General features: G+C 39.6%; 2 protein-coding genes across 2 annotated transcripts; one reads left to right on the plus strand and one right to left on the minus strand.

Moving 5' to 3' along the window:
- Positions 1-5,311: 5,311 nt before the first annotated feature.
- On the minus strand, positions 5,312-12,756 carry LOC109465285 (calcium and integrin-binding protein 1-like). The gene is made up of 8 exons (XM_019762474.1): positions 12,565-12,756; positions 9,298-9,332; positions 8,949-9,048; positions 8,306-8,410; positions 7,841-7,883; positions 7,584-7,693; positions 6,945-7,033; positions 5,312-6,188 (listed from the first exon to the last, which is right to left on the minus strand). Exons 1-8 carry the CDS (start codon positions 12,613-12,615, stop codon positions 6,167-6,169), a joined length of 555 nt encoding a protein of 184 aa, XP_019618033.1. The 5' UTR covers positions 12,616-12,756; the 3' UTR covers positions 5,312-6,166.
- A 227-nt stretch (positions 12,757-12,983) lies between these two features.
- On the plus strand, positions 12,984-18,623 carry LOC109465283 (vacuolar protein sorting-associated protein 28 homolog). The gene is made up of 8 exons (XM_019762469.1): positions 12,984-13,122; positions 13,621-13,646; positions 14,086-14,213; positions 15,198-15,303; positions 15,845-15,946; positions 16,276-16,329; positions 17,050-17,141; positions 17,704-18,623. Exons 1-8 carry the CDS (start codon positions 13,089-13,091, stop codon positions 17,816-17,818), a joined length of 657 nt encoding a protein of 218 aa, XP_019618028.1. The 5' UTR covers positions 12,984-13,088; the 3' UTR covers positions 17,819-18,623.
- Positions 18,624-18,965: the final 342 nt, after the last annotated feature.

The raw sequence follows: 18,965 nt of genomic DNA on the forward strand, positions 1-18,965 counted from the left end.
GATCCCTTCCCCTCCATGTGTACTGGATCCACTTCCCCTCCATGTGTACTGGATCCACCTCAGGTACTGATGCAGGGTCCTCCTCCATGTTTACTGGTATGTGTGACAAGGTAATCTGGACATCAGGTATGTAGTCATTGTTCAAATACTGAACAAAAAGCGTCTTCAGGAGTTGGTTGTTCCTCACAATATTGGAGATAGTCTTTGTGGACTCCTTCCGAAGAATGTCTACTACTTCTACCCGGAAGAGTTTCCCACAAAGTGACTCTAGGGCCATGCCAAACAAGAAAATATTGTCATTGACAACAAACAGTCCACCCCTATTCCTCCTGTCAATGTGTTCCAGACTGAATTTGTATCTTGAATTCAGTTGCAGACTGGTCTGATCTCCCGTCATGGAACAGCACAAGGATTTTAGTGCCCGAAGTTCAATGATTCTGGCCTCAGTTTCTGTTGCTTTTTTCCCCTTGAATGTGTGTTTTTGTAGTGTTTTCAATTGCGATTCAAGATTTGTGAAGACCCTGTAGACTGTCCATCCCATGAGGTACCTCACTTTGCCACAGTTAGCTTTTGACGCATTGTAATGTGTTCTGTTTGGCTGAACTTGCTCTAAGTCAGACTCCAACTTCTCTTTCAACTCTGAAGCTGGGTCGTTGACTTTGGCCACATGTTTATATATTACGGTTATGAGCCTCGTCAGCACGGTGTCAGCTTCATGTGGCAAGGAGGTATTGGTCTCTTGTTTCCATCTAGCCTTAGCTTCCCTATCTCCTGTGAGTGACATGATTTTTTCCTATGTGAGAAGTAAATGCCTTTCTTGTTATTACGTCCTTCCCCCTTGTTTTGTCCAGTGTTTTTTCCTGACACAGCCCCTCCAATTGAAGAATCAGATATGCAAACAAGGACCGGAGGCTCTCTCTTTGTACATCAAGATGAAGAACCAGATCAAGTAGGTTCTCAAATGGACTAAGGTCATCCTTGAGTAACTGTATAATTACACAAGGATCATAGCCATCTGGGATGGCGATAGAGGGAAAGGTTTCATCTACTTCAAGAATGGGATCTTGTGTGCTGCTGCTGATGTGTACTTGGTCCCCTCCCCCCTCCAAGTGTACTGGGCCCCCCTCTTCCTCCCCACTGGACAACATTCCCTTGGAAATATTTGGTGTAACCAGGTCTCGTAAGGCATGCACTTTACCTCTATAGAAATTGATGACAAGTGGGTGTGGTTTGACAACATGCCTTGAAAAGCCTGGCAACACACGGAAGGACTCAGGCAAGGTTGCCCTGGTATAAGCAGTATATTGTTGACCTGGTGCGAACATGTGGATGTCAACAACTTCCATATTGGTTAGAGTACTGCCTTGGCTCTTATGGACAGTCATGGAAAACCCAAGTTGCAGTGGATACTGCCACCTAGACGCGATTAACCTTCCATTCTCATAGTAGCCAAACATGTGCTGTTCTATGATATGTGTCTCCCCAGTCTGAAATGTAATCAATGGGTGTCCATTCGAGAAGTCATTTACAATACCAGTAGCGCCATTGACCAGTTTAGAAGAAATGCTGAAAAGGTTCTGAAGGAGTATAACAGGTGCTCCCTTCTTTAAAACCAAAATCTGAGGGGCCTGACAAAGTTTATCAAGGCTTGCCTTTGCTGTGCCCATGTCCTGTGCAACATATCTCCTCTCCATGCCCTCAATTGTAGCAATTTGACGCTCATTATATGCATTCATATCTCGTCTTAGTGAATACAATCGCATGTCGACTTTGGGCAATGGTCTTGTCAACTTTGCCATCAGACTAAGGCATTCAGGTGTGCGGCGACCCATTCTCAACTCCTCCAGCATTGTTAGGAACTGGGGATTCTCCTGTCTATATACACCAGTGAGGAATATACACAGATCGATTGCTTTCTCCCATGTGTCACTCAAAAAGCAAAAGTCTGGGGTGAGTTCATCCTCTCTGAGATCAATGGGGGGAAGCTGAAAGAAATCCCCAGCAAACACGAGTCTAACACCCCCAAAGGGCAGACGGTTCTGCTTTATCATCTGCAGTAGAGTGTGTAGTTTCTGCAGGATGGCAGAGCTAAGCATGGACACTTCATCACAAATGATCACCTTGATTTTGTGGATCCGGTCAAATGAGATTTTATCCAGCTGTTTGAATATCTGGTTTGCTTCTTTTTGGCCTAGGCCAAGGCAGAAGGAGCTGTGGACTGTCTGTCCATTGATGAGGACTGCCGCCTTGCCCGTGGGAGCCACAACTGCAACGCCTTCTTTACCAAACTTCAACTCCATGTTTGCAATTATGCGTCTGATTACAACAGATTTGCCACTGCCCGCCCGACCAGTGACAAAAATGTTGAAATCATCAGCCAAACTGCAAACATGGAGTTGTTCCGGGGACAGAGAAACCATCTGACAGCGGGCCTAGAACAATACCACCCCCACAGTACAAAAATTTGCATCTAGCACATCATTGCTTGATGAGCACAGTGTAACTCAATGAACAAAAGAAAATATAAAAAAATAATACAATACACACTGGTAACTACATCTTCAAACTACAGGCGAACAACAATTTCCACTCACTGTACAAAAATGTGTACCTAGTACATCGTGTAACTCAATGAACAAAAAATTATAATAACGTTACACAGGTAACGTAATGCTATTGAAAGGAACTAGAAAACTACACTAATTTTACTACGCGACTACAACCACCAAAAGCAAACCTGCCCCACTACATCATTGCTTGCATACAGAAGACTTGGAAAATAACGTGGAGAGGACCCTGTAACACATAAACAGTACAACAAAATTTCAATTGCTTCGTCATTTGAAAGCCACGTGCACACTCCGTTTGGTTTAAAAAAAAATTAAATTTTTCATAGCATATAACACTATGGGCGCCCCCCTCCCTCACTTTCCCCGCCTATCGGCCATATCGGCCCAGTCAGGTTGATAACTAACATACCAGTCTCTTTGTTTACTATTCTATGCGTCTATCTTTTCGATACAGAAGTTTAACGACAGTAAAACTTTCAAATAATGACAATTCTTACCGATTCTCCGCCTCTGCGAGCTTGTGCAGACAGGCTAGCAGGAAAAACAGCTTTGGCGGGAACTCGGGGTCATAGACCAAATTTCCTGAAGCCTGATTGGCTACCAATGATGTCACTGTTTTGTGAAGCAGCGCCGCGATGCGGTAACATAGCAAACTGCTGGTAACGCACATACCGGGAAATGAAGGATTTTGGGCGTTACAAAATGCCGCGTATCGTCCTTTGTAATATGTATATCATCAACTGGATAGTTTCCATGGGCAAATAAGATATCAAACATGACAATGGCAACGTAAACAACCGTCTGTGGTGAGGAAATTAGCCGAAAATTAGGGTGTTTGAAATGACGTTTCCTACCTACGCTCGTCCCTCGCTCGGCCTTCGGCCTCGCTCGGGACTCGCTGATCGGCTTCGCCGATCTTCGGGTGCCTTCGGCACCCGCCCGTTTCGGGTATCTTCGGGACCGGCTCGCTTGAATCGCTTGAAGGTAGCAGGTCACAGTATTAATGGGCGACCCCCGGGTATAGAATGACGCGGGTATAGAAAGTAGTGCAGCGAATATTCTTGAAGGCTGGGTAGAAAGCCTGATAAGAGCGTCAGCCAGGTGTAAATTGTGCTGTGTGGTGTAGAAATGTATCGGGTTTGAGACTGTATGATTTGATTTGTGAAGGTTTTGCAGTTCGTGTATAAATGCGCCGCATTGTGCAACTGGCTTTCCGGGTGAGTCGGCTGCAGTTCAGGTCACGTCCGTAGGAGGCGATTTCAAAGTGTACGTCACGAGCAGATACGCCGACAGGATTTTTTGGTTTCTAGATATTTTGTAGTTTGTAACAAACGTTACCTTCTTCTCAAACATATTCGATTTCCGTATTTGTGAAGTGCACCCTGCTATAATTTTTACCGCGTCGAAGTGAGTCATCTTGGGGTCCTTAACTATAGAAATCCCCATAGGGCGAAAACTGTGTTCTGCTACCTTCAATCGCGGCATGATCGCTCGCATTTCGACAGGAAAGACGGTTTTTCAGAGAGTCGAAGCAGTTCGAAGTGAGTCACTTAGTATATGGGGATTTCCCCATTGAAGTGACTCACTTCAAACTGCTTCGAGCTTCGACCCACTGAAAATCATTCACGAGTTTCCCATCCCCAGAATGCAACGTGAAAACGCGGGGGTAACACTCATTTGCATAGGGCTGGAAGGCATCGGAATGATCCTGTTGACGTTAAACAGCTTGCTATTTGTTTTCAGATTCAAACCATAGTAATTTAATTAATGTTGATTATTCTGTCAATAACAGAAAAATATTCATTATTGACAGGATGGTCCTGTCAATAACAGAAAATTTTTGCACTATTGACAGGACCATCTATTGACAGGATGGTCCTGTCAATAACAGAAAAAATATACTGTTGACAGGACCATCCTGTCAATAGTGCAAAATTTTCTGTTATTGACAGGACCATCCTGTCAATAGCCTGTCAATAGCGGAAAATTTGCACTATTGACAGGATGGTCCTGTCAGAGAAGCCGTTCATTGCGGTCGGTTTCACTGAATGACTTCAAACTACCGGACCAAAATAATTACCTACATGTACAAAACTTAACCTCCATATACGGAGGTAATAAATGACAACAATGAATGATGTTGAAACACATGCAAGTTTATTCCATTCTAAAACACGACAGTGCTTGACAGAAGTCCTTCACATGAATCTACTACTTATGTTTCTGACAAAACACACGTTACTACTCACATCAAGCATCATATTCATTTTTTTCATATCTTACAAATCAAGTTCACAAAGGATCAAATCTATCAAATAGATACATATCAAGCCAAGTTCATTTCTATACAAATAGACTGACAACATTATATGGGAGTCAGAAAATGTACAAGTCAGATGCTATTCATTCCATCCTTTTCAAAGACTAAGAAGTTCATGCCAAGGTTTAGTATTATATACAAGTATAATATTCTAGTCCACAGCTCATGGTGAGAACTATATAAATGTTAAAATCTTTAGTCAGTATCTTCAGATACTAGTAGTTTGTTCATTTAATTAGTAAAATATGTACAACGGTTCTGTTTATAAAGGTTGGAGATCAATTGTAAAACTTTTGCACAAAGACAAACATGATTCAGCATTCAGCATCCACTGGCAAAAATGTCATTTTCTGTAAAATTACTATGCATATTGCATATTATTATAGAGGTTTCAGATAAGTACATGTATTCAGATAGGCTATTTTTTTGTTCACTGCTGAAAAGAAGGCACATTTTTCCATATCAAGTTGAAAAACAACACCATGCACGCAAAAATTTCATTTCTTTAAAATGACACTTGGAAAACTTTGGAGATTGCACTGTTCAATTTTGTTCAAGGCACAGTCAACTCAATTTGGACACTTTTTACTTGTTTGTAACAAAAACTTTCTGTTCCAAAACAAATGTGGTCAGTTTCATTTGAAAAAGCACTGAAACTTCCATCCCTTTTGCATGATATTTACAAGGAAATAACATATCAAAATTATATTAAAACCATTTCTATGACTTTACGTGCATATTCCAAACTAGACAGATATTAACTATACACATGGGGTTAGTGACAACAAGCAAAATGTTTGAGAAACATGGGGACAAAAAACTGCTTGAAAGACATTTTGCAGATCGTCATGACAAAACTGTACGGTTCTTTTGTCAACTTCCAGACATGGATATGCAATCAACTACAAGTTACAGTAGTAGATTGCATACTGGTAATCCAGATACCAAAATTGCAGAAACTTACTCAGTGGTTTTATTTTCCAGTATCAGGAAAAAATTTTTTTTGCTGTGTTAGAAGTTCACGTTGAAACAATTCTGTGGTACAGTACACATTCACTGTGTTTTAATTTCGCAGTGTAAGGTCATCTTGAAAATTGAAATTTTAAGATAAAAACCACCACAGAAGTTTCAGCATTCACATTGCATTAAAATTGAGCCATGCATTACATTATTTAAGGCACATGCAGGACTGGTGAAGGCAGTTCATGCACAGGTACATGTAGTGTACAGGTACATGTAGTGTAGTGGTGAGTGGTTAAGATGATGACGTTCACATTTACAGACGGATGCGGAATGAGCTGAAATGGAACACAGGTTTCTGTTAGACGAGCACATCTTGTACAAAACAACATTTTCTGTCGATTCTCACAAGTTTTACGCGATCAAGCCTTAGGCCACACCAATTTAACTTGTTGGTTCTTGGATTTGCCTCTTCATTTTTTTCTGATTTGAAAAAAAAAAGCTCATATTTTGCCCCCAACAATTGAGGAAAGTCATTTTCTTAATCCTAGTTGCTACAGTTTTTTTTCCTTCTATCAATGCAGTGACTTGATTAAAAGTTCAAAATTCATTGCTTAAATATTAACCCAGCATTTTGACTTCATGACTCGTATTGTAGCATTTGGGGCTATAATAAGATGCCTTAGACCTGTTTTTTTCCCGTCGCTTCATATTTTTTCTGAAAAAAAAAACAGAGAACCAACAAATTGAATTGGTGTGACGTTACCACAACCAAAAATGAAGCTCTGGTTTTACATGGTACTTATTTTGCCTACGTCCGAGCACAAATGAGCTACACGACAGGCTTGCATTACCAGTTTTGCAGACAGTATTATACCATGGCACTGACACAACACGCAAGCAGTTTGTATTTTGCATCAAGGATACAAAAATATCAGTTAAAAGTTTTCACATGAAATATTGAGATTAGTTAGGCTACACACACACACGCATGCATGCACACACAAACAAACACCTATGGCCTGAACATGAAAACAATAAAGCGTAAGTTAGCAGGAAAAATTGTTTTTAAAAAAGGGGTGATTGTTACTTACTTGATGAAGTCAGGGGCTTTGGAGATGACGTGCTCAAACTCAGCGAAGGAAAGTTGGTCATCCTCATCCAGATCTGCCTCTTCAAACAACTGCAAGGACACAGCATTTGTTATTTCCATTACTATTTATCTGCCAAGTTACATATATCTGCCTCTTTGAAAAACAGTGTGTTTGAGAGATCTCTAGTGCAGCACCCCCAGGTATGCACAGTTTTGAAGTCTACTGGAGATGTTGTGTTGGAGATCTCTTTGGATGCATTTTTCCAGAATATATATGTGCATGTGACTTGTGATGAAATTATGTTGGTAGACATTACCCCTCGGTATAGTAACAACAGTAGAAAAACTGAAGGCTTTGATGTTTCTAATACATTGTACACATACTCATATACATTAAAGGATGCACATTCCGACAACTATAGTGCAAGTAAGGGCCATTTTTCGTTATTTTCTTCATCCATCTTGTATTTTCTCTGTATGTGTATTGCTGGTGTTCTTAAATGTATTGTTTTTAGATTTGAATGACAAATAAGTAATGTATGTTTTGAGGAGGGGGGGGGGTCTTATAAGCCTTGCTACTTTTGGCCCAATCATGTTTAAACAAATGTGAACAAGAAAAAATATAAGAAAGGTTGCGTACGTTGTCCACGAGTTGTTCCATCTCTGTGTCGCTCAGTTTCTGCTCTCCCGTCAGTCGATCCACCACTTGTTTCAGGTCTGACTTGTCCAGGTAACCATCGCTGTCAAAGTCTGGTGCAGAAGAAAGTAAGGGGCTTATTGTGCTTGTGTATGAAAGAGCTGAACTGCCAAAGAGTATGGAAGTAAAAACATTCATATGCCTTGTCAGAATTAGTAAAAACCAAAATAAATTAAATCATATAAAATCTTTCCACTTACCATAAACTTTGAAGGCATATTCCACTTTGACATTCTTGGGTGCCTGCAGATGAAAAAATTGTTATGAAAATGCTGTTCAAACATCCAAGCTACACACAACACATGTTACTATATGAATATGGATGAAAACATTAGAATATCAAAGTCAGAGAGGTAGTATTCTATAGATATCCACACACATGGGCATCTATAGCAGCGGCACCTGAGCTGCTGTGCAATGTGATATATTGTGAACCAGTCAGAATTGCCCTGAGGAAGGTGACAGATGGTCACCGAAACGTCGGCTGAATAGAAGACTTGGTTGTGTAACAAGAGTCAGATATCCACACAAATGAATTATAAAGAAATATTGAAAAATTTATGCATCCTTCAGTCAATCAATTGTCTGCAGGCATCAGGATTCTTCACTAAACAAAATACATGTGTCCAGCCTTCAACACAAACATTGATGAAATAAATACGTACAGCATCGCTGAACACAGACATCATGTCCAAGAAGTCCTCGAACGACAGGTCACCGTCCCCTGACGATGAGAACACATCACAGATCCGATCTTTGAACGGATTCACCTGCGTGCGAAGTTCCAGACATTGTTAAGACCTGGTGTCAAGCAGTTGATAGATGAAGAAAGAACATTTTGCTTTTATCTATTTGTACTAGGTTGTCTTCCTGTAATCCCAAACATTCAGTGCCCTAAATACATAAAATCACAGAAGATACTGATACAGTGTGACTACAAAAAAATCATACATATGACACATAACATACACAACAATCAATCAATTAATTGTCCGCATGCTTCATGTCAAAAGCATGGCGGCTGTAGACAGTTGTTTCCAGGGACTTTGATACTGAAGTACAGAAATAAAAGAATTCCAGGTTTACTAGTATAATAATAGTAGTATTTGATAACTGGAGGCCCGCAAGCCCTTTTCCAAGGAGCGTAATTGGCGCATTTTGTGTAGAGCGTATTCGCTGTTTTAATTCTACGTAATGCATTGTAGCCACTTGAAATTTATCGTAAAAGCGTAATCGAGAGGTTTCCGAAATCAGTGTAGAGCGTTATCGGGACCCCCCCCCCCCCCTTGCAGGCCCTCATAACTGTACCTTTAACTCAGGAAGGGACCATATCTTCTCCTTGGGCAGCCTGGCGTTCTTGTTGGCTCTGACACTCGGAGGGTCCAGGAGATAGAACCTCTTAAAAACACTGTGAAAAGGAAAAAAAATACTTATGACGTCAAATCTTTAGAAGCATTAATTTTGGTTTCAGACTGCAGCATTGAAAAAAAGTATAACAACAAGCAAGTCTCTATCAACATTCAATAAATGTGTGTATCCATTCTTTTAGCATGTCAAAATAGAAGTCATAAATTTATCTTCTACGATTGAGTACAAAATGTAAAATGCATGTTGAGCACAGTCCTCATCACAAAACATGCTACAAGAGAATACTTACTGTAGAATTTCTTTCTTTGTGAAATAAGTCAGCTCCTGCAACACAAAAAACATAGAGGAATGTTTACACAATGTAAGCATCTCTATCAAATGAACAATGGCCCAACCTACAATGTGCATTGTAGTAATAAAAGTTTACCTACATTATATGTTTTAGTAATTTGATGCAATTGACATTTGGCTAACTTTTGAGTTATGAATATGATAGATGTGGAGTCTAATGCCTTTGTTTGTGTTTGTGTTTGTTTGAACAAATGAACTTTCCTCCATGACACAGTCTTTAAATCCTTGACTTAACGGTTAACCTATACATGGAGGGGGCAGTGTGTATATATACAATATGGTCAGTTTTCCAGCTCAACTTGGCCATATTTTGGTCCATATTAATTTTATTTTGGACATCATAATTGTTAGTGACAGAGTATGTCCCATTAATTTAGGCCAACTTCTGACTACATGTTTACAGTAAACTGGAGACCCTACAGTCCACTTGTAGAGGAGGCTATGTAGTCTGGTGGAGACTACTGATGTAGTATGTACACGAAGTGGGCTTGTTCACACCAAGTCTGGTGCACTGTCGTTTGCGCCAATTCAACCCGCCCGTTGAAGATCTTCTTACTACATATACTTGTTTCGTCCGTCCTGTGTTGGAATATGCCGCGCCTCTGTCAGTGTGGCACCCTGGTTTGACCAAAGCACAGAGAAGGAAGATTGAAAACATACAAAGAAGAGCCACCAGAATCATCCTTGCTAAGGAGTTCACGAACTACAAGTCAGCACTGGAGACGCTACAGCTACAGACTTTAGAAGATCGCAGAATAGCCCTGTGCAGACAGTTTGCGAACAACATACAAGCTTCTACCCTCTACCGACACTGGCTGCCACAAACCAGGGGTAGTGTCAGTGGGAGGATGACTAGACAACATGCAAAACTTGACCAATTGCCAGCGCGCACAGAGCGGTACAACAAAAGTACATTACCGTACCTTGTTCACATTTTAAATCATGAATAATCTGTGTAAATGTATGATTTTAATATGATTTAATGACTGTTTTTACAACACGGAATGATGATCAGGATTTTATTTCACTGTCTAAAGCTTTTATTCACGCAATTCAGCCTTGTGGCTGCCTAGTGATGGAGCTGTATTGTGATTTGTGTTTGTGTTTGAAATAAACCAATGATACTGTGAATACTGAGCTGGTTTGTAATTGGGTGTTCCCAGAAGTCACGCTGCTGCTGTGTAATCAGTTTGGCAAGGTGAGTGCATTGTGAATGCAGAACAGGTTGTGGAAAGTCTTCTGACAGGCTAAATTTACTAGCCAAAATAGTCTGGTAGAGACTAGAGATGTGTAGTGTGTACACAAGTGGGCTTGTTCACACCAAGTCACTTCACGCAGGTGTAAATGAGTACCTAACTTTGGTGAGGGACGTCCCTCGGACAGGACATTAAATGTAGGTCCTGTGTTTGGGGAGAGCCACACCCCACGCACGTTAAACTTAAAGATCCCACCACACCTTTTGAAAAAGAGTATAGGGGCATGCCCCAGTGTGCGATGGTCCAAATACTTATCTGATTATACACTACTGACTCCAGGAAGAGTAGTGTGAAATTCACACTAATGGAGATCCTAAACAAACAAACAAACAAACAAATAAATGTGTGCGATGTGAATACAGAACAGGTTTGTAATTAGGCGCTACCAGCAGTCATGCTGCGTTGCTTCTGTGTAATCAGGTCCGACGAAGGGCGGGCGGGGAGTCTACAGAATGTTCAGGTTGTGGAAAGTTTTCTGACAGAGATTTGCTAGCCCAAAGTGAAACTTTAAAAAAGTATCTCTTCTAAGTCTGGTGGAAACTAGAGATGTGAACTATACTACTGTATACTGTACACAAGTGGGGTTGTTCACACCAAGTGTGTATGTGCCGTGAATACAGAACAGTTTGTGGAAAATCTGACAGACTAGATTTACTAGCCCAAACTGAAACTTTTAAAAAGCATCTCTTGCAATCTGCATGGTAGAGACTAGAGATGTGTAAACAGTTGTGTGTACACAAGTGGGCTTGTTCACACCAAGTGTGCGCATCATGAATACACTTTAATTGGGCGTTCCCAGAAGTCACGCTGCTGTGCTGCTTCTGTGTAATCAGGTCCGACAAAACAAAGCCGGGCGGGGAGTCTGTTGTGACGACCTGCTACAACAATGGTGGGGGACTGACACCTGATACCCCACCCCAGGTCAGGGGTCACCGTGCAAGGTGGTTCCTGCTCACAATTATATACATGTATCTGTGTTTGTATAGCCGGTATAACCGCCTTTCGGCATAATTCACCAGCTTTGCAGGCACGCGGCGCTGTGGCAGCTGGCTACATTACACCAAACGACTTGTTACACCTAACTCTTGAACATCCAACTCTAGACATTGTTTAAAGCTATCTAATGACAATGCCCCTACTGTACTTGGTGACAGTGAGTTCCACTCTGCGATAGTTCTAGGAAAGAATGTGGAATGTGGAAAATCTTCTGAAGGACTGAATTTGCTAGCTTAAAATAAAATCATCTCCTGTCAATTCTCCCTTTTTCTTTATTTCCTTCCATTTTACTAGTAATTTTTTCAAACACTGAAACAAGTGGGATGTTGATAAGATATATTTTCATGTAGGACTTTAAAAAGCTTAAATAATAAAAATGCCAAAGTTGTAGAAGAGCTCACATAACTTTGTTGTACCCGGATTTTTTACAAGAATGAAAGGACCATAGTCTAAGAGTTGAAGTCAATATCAAAGTGCCAAATTTTGGTCAGTGACTAACAACAGGTGTACTATACATGTCTTATTAGGCTGTCATGGATGACTGTGTTTCAAATTCTCTGTCGAATGAAAGTGGTACACGTTGGCACATCTTCTTTTTTCCAACCTTGAGCTACACAACCTTGAGATACGCAATTTTTATCACGAATAAGTCGAAATCAAAAATTTTTCTAAAAGTCATTTCCTTGTTGATTCTTTGACTTTACAACTTGCTTCTCAACTTTGCATTTAATCACAAAGTCACAATACACCCTAATGCTAATCTGACTTAACGGTTATATCTTCAGTTACCAACTGCTTGATTGTGACAGTTCGAAAATATCTAGTAAAGCTAAAGGAAACCATAATTTAGGTCATAACTTGATAGAAATCGACCAGCCAACTAGACTAAACAAGCTTGTGAAGACAAACTGAAAGTAAAAGCAACAGAAAAGTCACGTAACGTCCAACTTTACCTGATATTCTTTCAGTTCCTCTTGCGTAAACTGGCTACTTGATCCTCCCATTGCGATCTGATGTGTTCAAACGACGCAGATCTCAACAAACTTTGACGAAAAAACTGAAAACAGACAAATTTTTGACGGAAAAGACCAAAGAAACAAGATGGCTGCTGTTTTGTTACCTGTCACGTGACCGCAGGGCTAGTCAATATATAAATGGGGGTGTGCATCATACTATTACTTACGTAGCTACCTAAAATGCATACTAAATTTGATTTAAAGATTAGAAATAAAATATTTGAATAATTTATAATTAATATACTTTTGTATAATTAGAATTTGTAGCGTGTTTGTTTATTTTTTTGATAGTTTTAAGAATATAGTCTACCTATCAAGGGATAGGTTAGAATGTTCCGATGACGTATACTGACTCAGCCTCACGACACGGAAGTGACAAGTAGACTTTTGGAAGAGAACTGAAGGTTTTTGTCGTCCTTCCATCGTTTTGTTCAAACCAAAGCAAAGACAACACGTCAGGCATGTTCCAGGGAGTACATGCAAACCCTAACCCAGGTTGGTACCTTTGTACATCCTTTGTTTGGCCGTATTTTTGTCTGGTTGTGTTTAATACTAGTAACGTTAGGTGTAATTACTGTTAGATTTTTGGGGAGGGGATGTGTCATCAAATATTTTTGTGTGATATATATTATATTGTACCAAAACCCAGAGAGCATAGAAAATGATGCAAATAGGTTTAGAGTTTTATATGTTACTTTATGTACGCATCTTTTCAACCCTATTATTACAAGAGAAGAGAGAGAAGGAAGCTCCTTTTTTGCTATCTGATCTTGTCATCATTTTGTAAGATGAAGTGACAAAAATAGAGCAACAGTAACGTTATATTTACAAATGTATGTATTACCATGTTAGGGATATTTGTTGAACATTTCCTAACTAATAATCAACATACATGTAACATTACCAATGGTCATCATCATATTCACCATCTTCACGAAACAATTTGTTTTGCCTTTGTAATAATTAACATGTTGTATGTCTGTTTTATTTCAGCTGCCAACAGGCCAGAGCTTATGGAGGTAAGCAGTCTATCTTTTTGCTGTATGCTAATATTATCGTAACTGCAGGACAGTAGCAAAGACCTATGCTACGCTATGCATTTCTAGACAATTTAATTGGTGCTGTACTTCAATTAAAAGAATAATGCTACATGTATAGTGTGTAGACTGGATATATATTTTAGATGTGCAAAGTGTACCAGGTCCTTCAGTGTGATTCGACCAGTTTTTAGCTGCAAAGCTTGCAAAGGAGGTGTGTTTCTAACTTACACATATACCAAAGACAGTTATAACAGCAATACAGACACAGACACAGAAGATAATGCAAGTTGGTGTCAAGGAAAGTTAATGTTTGTACATTGATTGCCGTCACTGAGATCTTACCCAAAGAATAGTGATATCATAAGTACTGAGAGTCCTCTCTCTGTGGTAATCTTTACTTGTTTGTGGATTTGTTTAGGAAGTGAAGCTCCATCGTACGTCCCGTGAGAGAGAGCGTTACGATAACCAGGCTGAGCTGTTCGCTGTCATCAACACACTACAGAATCTGGAGAAGGCTTATATCAAGGATGCCATCAGACCTGAGGAGTAGGTCTAGTTTTTTAGTCATGAAATAGTGATAAAGTCTCAAGCCGTCAAGGGAGACTAGTCACTAAAGACTGGCTTTATAACAGAATCTATCTTACTTGTTTGTTGATTTGAAGGAAGTGAAGACTTAAATCAAGGACGCCATCAGACCTGAGGAGTACGTCAAGTTTTTTTCTTTGAAATCAGATAAAAGTCTGGGGGAAATCTGAGGGAAGACAAACCGCACATAGCACTTTTTAGCACTTTTTAGTGTACTGAACTGAACTGACACAACAAAGGAAATGATATGGTACCATTGGTAATAAACAGGTAAAAGATAAAGGTAAAGGTAGTCACATAGCCTTTTTGAAGTTGTAGGGGCAGTACTGTTGTTGATACACTGTGTCTAGGGCATGGTATTGAATACCCTGGATGCCAAACTAGTATCGGGCCATTAGCCGTTTTCCTTCGGCAGCCAAGAACCCTTCGCCCGCCTATCTAAATTACCGCTACGGGGGAGTTGAGCCCAAGGGGTTTGTCCGGGAATAGGGCCGGACAAACATATAAGGCCGAACATAAGGCAGAACATATCACCCTCCTTCCATCCTGTTTCACTTCCCTGACCCAAGTGAGGTACTCATTTTACACCTGGGTGAAGTGAAGAAAGTCGTGTTAAGTACCTTTCCCAAAGACACAACGTCTAGTCAGAAATGCTAGAAATCAAACTTGCAACCTCTCAATCTTGTGTCTACTAGCCTAACCAGTCGGAAATTTTGAAACCAAACAACGCCATTGTTTAATTGTATTCGTATGCAGCTGTGGCCGCTCTTTTTGTGGCTTTTGTATTTGTTATGTGTATGCAATTCAGCACCTTGTCGCTGCTATGTACTTGGGATTTCAAACCATCAATAAACAAATCAATTCAATTCAGTAGAAGTCAAGGCATGTATTATCCAATGCAGTACAATACAATAACACACCCATGTACATGTCCTTTATTCCCAGGTACACAGCTGCCTGCTCCAAGCTCCTGGCCCAGTACAAGGTCGCCTTCAAGCAGGTCAAAGGTGACGAGTTCCAGACTGTCGAAGCTTTCATGAAGAAGTACAGGGTGAGATTTCTGTACTGTGGTTTGCAATAATTTTTTCAAAATCCAACTTCAACGTTATTATTCCCCAAAACGGGGGTTAGACGTGTTTACAACAAGTGCAAAAAAAGACATATTAAGCAAAAAAAAAATGAAAATGAACATAAAAACATATTACTAGAGCTGTGTACCTAGTACCTGTAAAATTATTTAGGTACAGCTCCAAGCCTGAACATCTGGTGTACATATAGCTGTACCTGAACAAGATAAAACACATTTTTTTTACACTAAAGATAGGTAAATATCTCAAAGAAGATAATTTTGACAACTTAGCATTTGAACAAATCATTAATAAAACATGTAGATGTTTTTAGATTTTAGAATATTTAAACCTGTATACAAAGACAACAATTTACCACTGACAGTTTGCTGCATGTACATGTATATCTTGGACCTTATAAAGGGCTTGGTACACATAGCTTTAAAGTTTGAATAGTTTGAAGATTTTTAAGTTTGAATACTAGTAACGTAATTGACGAGGAATCACATTTATTTCTCCTCCCAGATGAACTGCCCGGCTGCTCTAGAGAGGATAAAGGAGGATCGACCAATCACAATCAAGGACGACAAGGGCAACACGTCCAAGAGTATTGCAGACATCGTCTCGGTAAGTAAAACTCACAGATGTTTCAACATCTCAGGTTGAATAAGGTCACCACTCACCAGCCATGCAGGAAGGCCTGGACATTCTTGTTGTTTTTTGCATCCAGTTATTATGTTACTTTTTTTTTTTTTTTTAGTATCTGTTTATTGCACATGTGTACATAATGAAATCAAAAAAACTATTATAACATTACAATGCCTTTACAGATTTCCCCTGGCTTTCTTGGCAAGTGTTAGCTTCCTAGGACTTTTTTTACAAGTTTTTTTACAGGTCTTTTTTATAAGTTTCAGTGCACATGAATTTTTCTGATTTCAAATCTGATTCTATTTCAGCTGTTCATCACAGTCATGGACAAGCTGAGGCTTGAAATCAGGGCCATGGACGAGGTGAGTAGAAATGACAGAGGTGTGTTTTTCACTGTGGAAATCATTTGCATGTTCTTGCCCACATGGACCAAATGCAGTAGTTATACTATTACAACAGAGTGTGAAGGTAAAACACCAGGCCCTGTAATGTAGTAATAGTCAAAACTACTAAGCGTATCAGTCTGTTATCACTAAATCTGTTGTCTACAACACCACCTTATTGCAAGTAAACATGCAAGTGCAGCTTACAAAGTGTATTAAGGTTTGATGAATTTTTAAAGCAAGAAAAGTCTTAGGATTACAAAGACTGTAATTCTATTTCAGCTAGTGTCCAGATTAATGACTTTGTGCATGAAAATTTTTCATTCTTAACCTCAGATCCAGCCAGACCTGCATGTTTTTGCCCACATGGATTAAATGCAGTTATTTTATTTTATTCACATAGATTTGTGAGCATTCCTCAGAAAACAATGTGCTTGTAATGTGCTTATAAGGATCCTTTTCTCATGAAACATAAAAACATAGCTGCAAGGTTGGAGTAACAAATACAAAAAAACGTGTTCTGGACATAAAATGAAAATGGCTGTAAAATGCAGTTATATGACCCTAATTGCAAGCAGACACAAGTTTTACAAGACTACAGCAGCTAGAGCTTTCATGGATGTCTAAATAGAGAAAAGCCTTACAAGATTGACATTAAGTCATTAATCTTGTACATGAAAATTTTCTTTCCTAACTCAGATCCAGCCAGACCTGCGTGAGCTGTTGGAGACCATGAACAGACTCAGCACCCTGCCTCCTGACTTCGAGGGAAAAACTACAGTCAGCAGATGGTAGGATTTATCAACGCATTTGTACATCTAGCAAATTGATGGTTAAGATTGACTACTTGTAGGACCATCTTGTTCTGTAGGTATGCTGAGAATGTGACAATAAATCTCTATTGTTGTAATGGGCATGGCACTACAAATCCTGAAACTTTTGCATCTACTGGTTTTATTTCATGGTAAAGGGGAAGGGTGGTTTTACCTGTTTTAAATAATCTCCAAGTAGATCATACAGTGGCAAGGCAGTATCCATTGGCCAGAAGAGTGTCCATTGGCCACCACAGGGTGGCTAGGATACTGCCTGGCCAATTTAATACTGTCTTTTGCGGCCACCGAAAGATCTGCTTGGAGATAATGTTTTAATCTCCCAGTGGAAACAATTCTGTACAACAGTAAGTCATACATGTACAAGCGTGGTGAAATTAAGGTGTCATGCAGTCACTGTAAAAACCATAATGAAAGTTTAGCGATTTGTTGTTGTTCGTCCATACTTTTAAGATTTAGAGTTTATGTTTATTCACTAGTATATGAACAGAGTGATGACACATTCTCGCTATCTCCCCTCCAGGCTTCAGACGTTCAGTAACATGCAGGCTCACGATGAGCTGGACGACAACCAGGTCCGACAGATGCTCTTCGACCTGGAGTCTGCCTACAACGCCTTCAACAGACAACTTCGCTGAGTCAGCAGCCATATTGATTATATGTTATTGTTGCTATTATGGTAATATTATAATGTGTAGATTGGATAGAGGGATTTTCTTTTACACGACCAGTATTGTCTCTTATTAAACTTGCTGACGTTTTGGAGCTTCTGACTGGAGTTCTGCTTTGGATTGTGTTCTTGCCGCAAAAGAGGCACCTACATTGGCTACATATAGCAGTGAGAAACAGAACTCCAATCAGAAGCTCTGAAGATGGCAAGAGACAATACTGGTCATGTAGAAGAAAATCCCTATATCCTATGTCCTATGCTTGACTATTTTTGGAAATGTGTAGATTGGAAGATATTCCTTTGTTGTTTGCTGATGGCACTCACTCAGTCTACTAAACAAGGTAATGGTGCATAACAATGCTAGGTAAAAAATTTTGCAAGCCGATATATTTGTGACCATCTGTCACCTTCCTCAGGGCAATACATACTGACTGGCTCTAATTCACTTTACTTTGTCAGTATTGCCCAGAGGAATGTGACAGTTACCGAAACGTCAGCTTGAAAACCGTCTTTGGTTGTGAATGAAGAACTTTGTTATACAACAGTCATTTACCCACCTGATGAAATCATTTACAACGGTAGCGGTACCTTACTAATCCATGGCATCTACCTTTTGCATTGATTTGAATGATAATTAAGCATAATTATAATTGAATAATGTAGTAGATTGTTGATTTGAGAAACTTGAATTTTGAATATGAAATCAACAAGGTTTGGGGGAGGGAATTGACGTAAACTAGCTTATGAATTGATAGTAACAAATAACATTAACGTTCATCGAGGCCTGACGTATCATAAACTTCAAACAACCCTCTTGGCTTGAATCTTTTGTTTTGCTTACCAAATTAGAAGGTCAGTTATTGGAACATGCATGAATTGATCACATGTGAGAGTTTGTACAGGTCAGAAATTGTACGTTATATAATTGCAGTCTTAACCAAGATACACAAAGTACAGTGCACTCGAATATGCTGTATATAATATTGTACCAACTGTACATAGACCATGGAAGACAAGGGCAAAAAGACGACTTAAAATTGTTAATTATGAACATTTTGTACAAACTGAGTAAGTTGCATGTTTGGTACACATAGTGGAAAACATGAGTGTGACTC

The sequence above is a fragment of the Branchiostoma belcheri genome, unplaced genomic scaffold, assembly GCF_001625305.1.
Source record: "Branchiostoma belcheri isolate BF01 breed outbred unplaced genomic scaffold, Haploidv18h27 scaffold15, whole genome shotgun sequence".
NCBI classification, from domain to species: domain Eukaryota; kingdom Metazoa; phylum Chordata; class Leptocardii; order Amphioxiformes; family Branchiostomatidae; genus Branchiostoma; species Branchiostoma belcheri.

Bases quoted from the DNA above. Each gene is read 5' to 3' on its own strand.
- LOC109465285 (XM_019762474.1), bottom strand. From the start codon at position 12,615: ATGGGAGGATCAAGTAGCCAGTTTACGCAAGAGGAACTGAAAGAATAT. The intron at 8,411-8,948 runs GTACAGTTATGA...CTTCGCACGCAG, and splicing joins GGTCCCTTCCTGAGTTAAAG to GTGAATCCGTTCAAAGATCG. The intron at 7,694-7,840 runs GTAAGTGGAAAG...CTTCTGCACCAG, and splicing joins ATATGCCTTCAAAGTTTATG to ACTTTGACAGCGATGGTTAC.
- LOC109465283 (XM_019762469.1), top strand. From the start codon at position 13,089: ATGTTCCAGGGAGTACATGCAAACCCTAACCCAG. The intron at 13,123-13,620 runs GTTGGTACCTTT...GTTTTATTTCAG, and splicing joins ACATGCAAACCCTAACCCAG to CTGCCAACAGGCCAGAGCTT. The intron at 13,647-14,085 runs GTAAGCAGTCTA...GGATTTGTTTAG, and splicing joins ACAGGCCAGAGCTTATGGAG to GAAGTGAAGCTCCATCGTAC.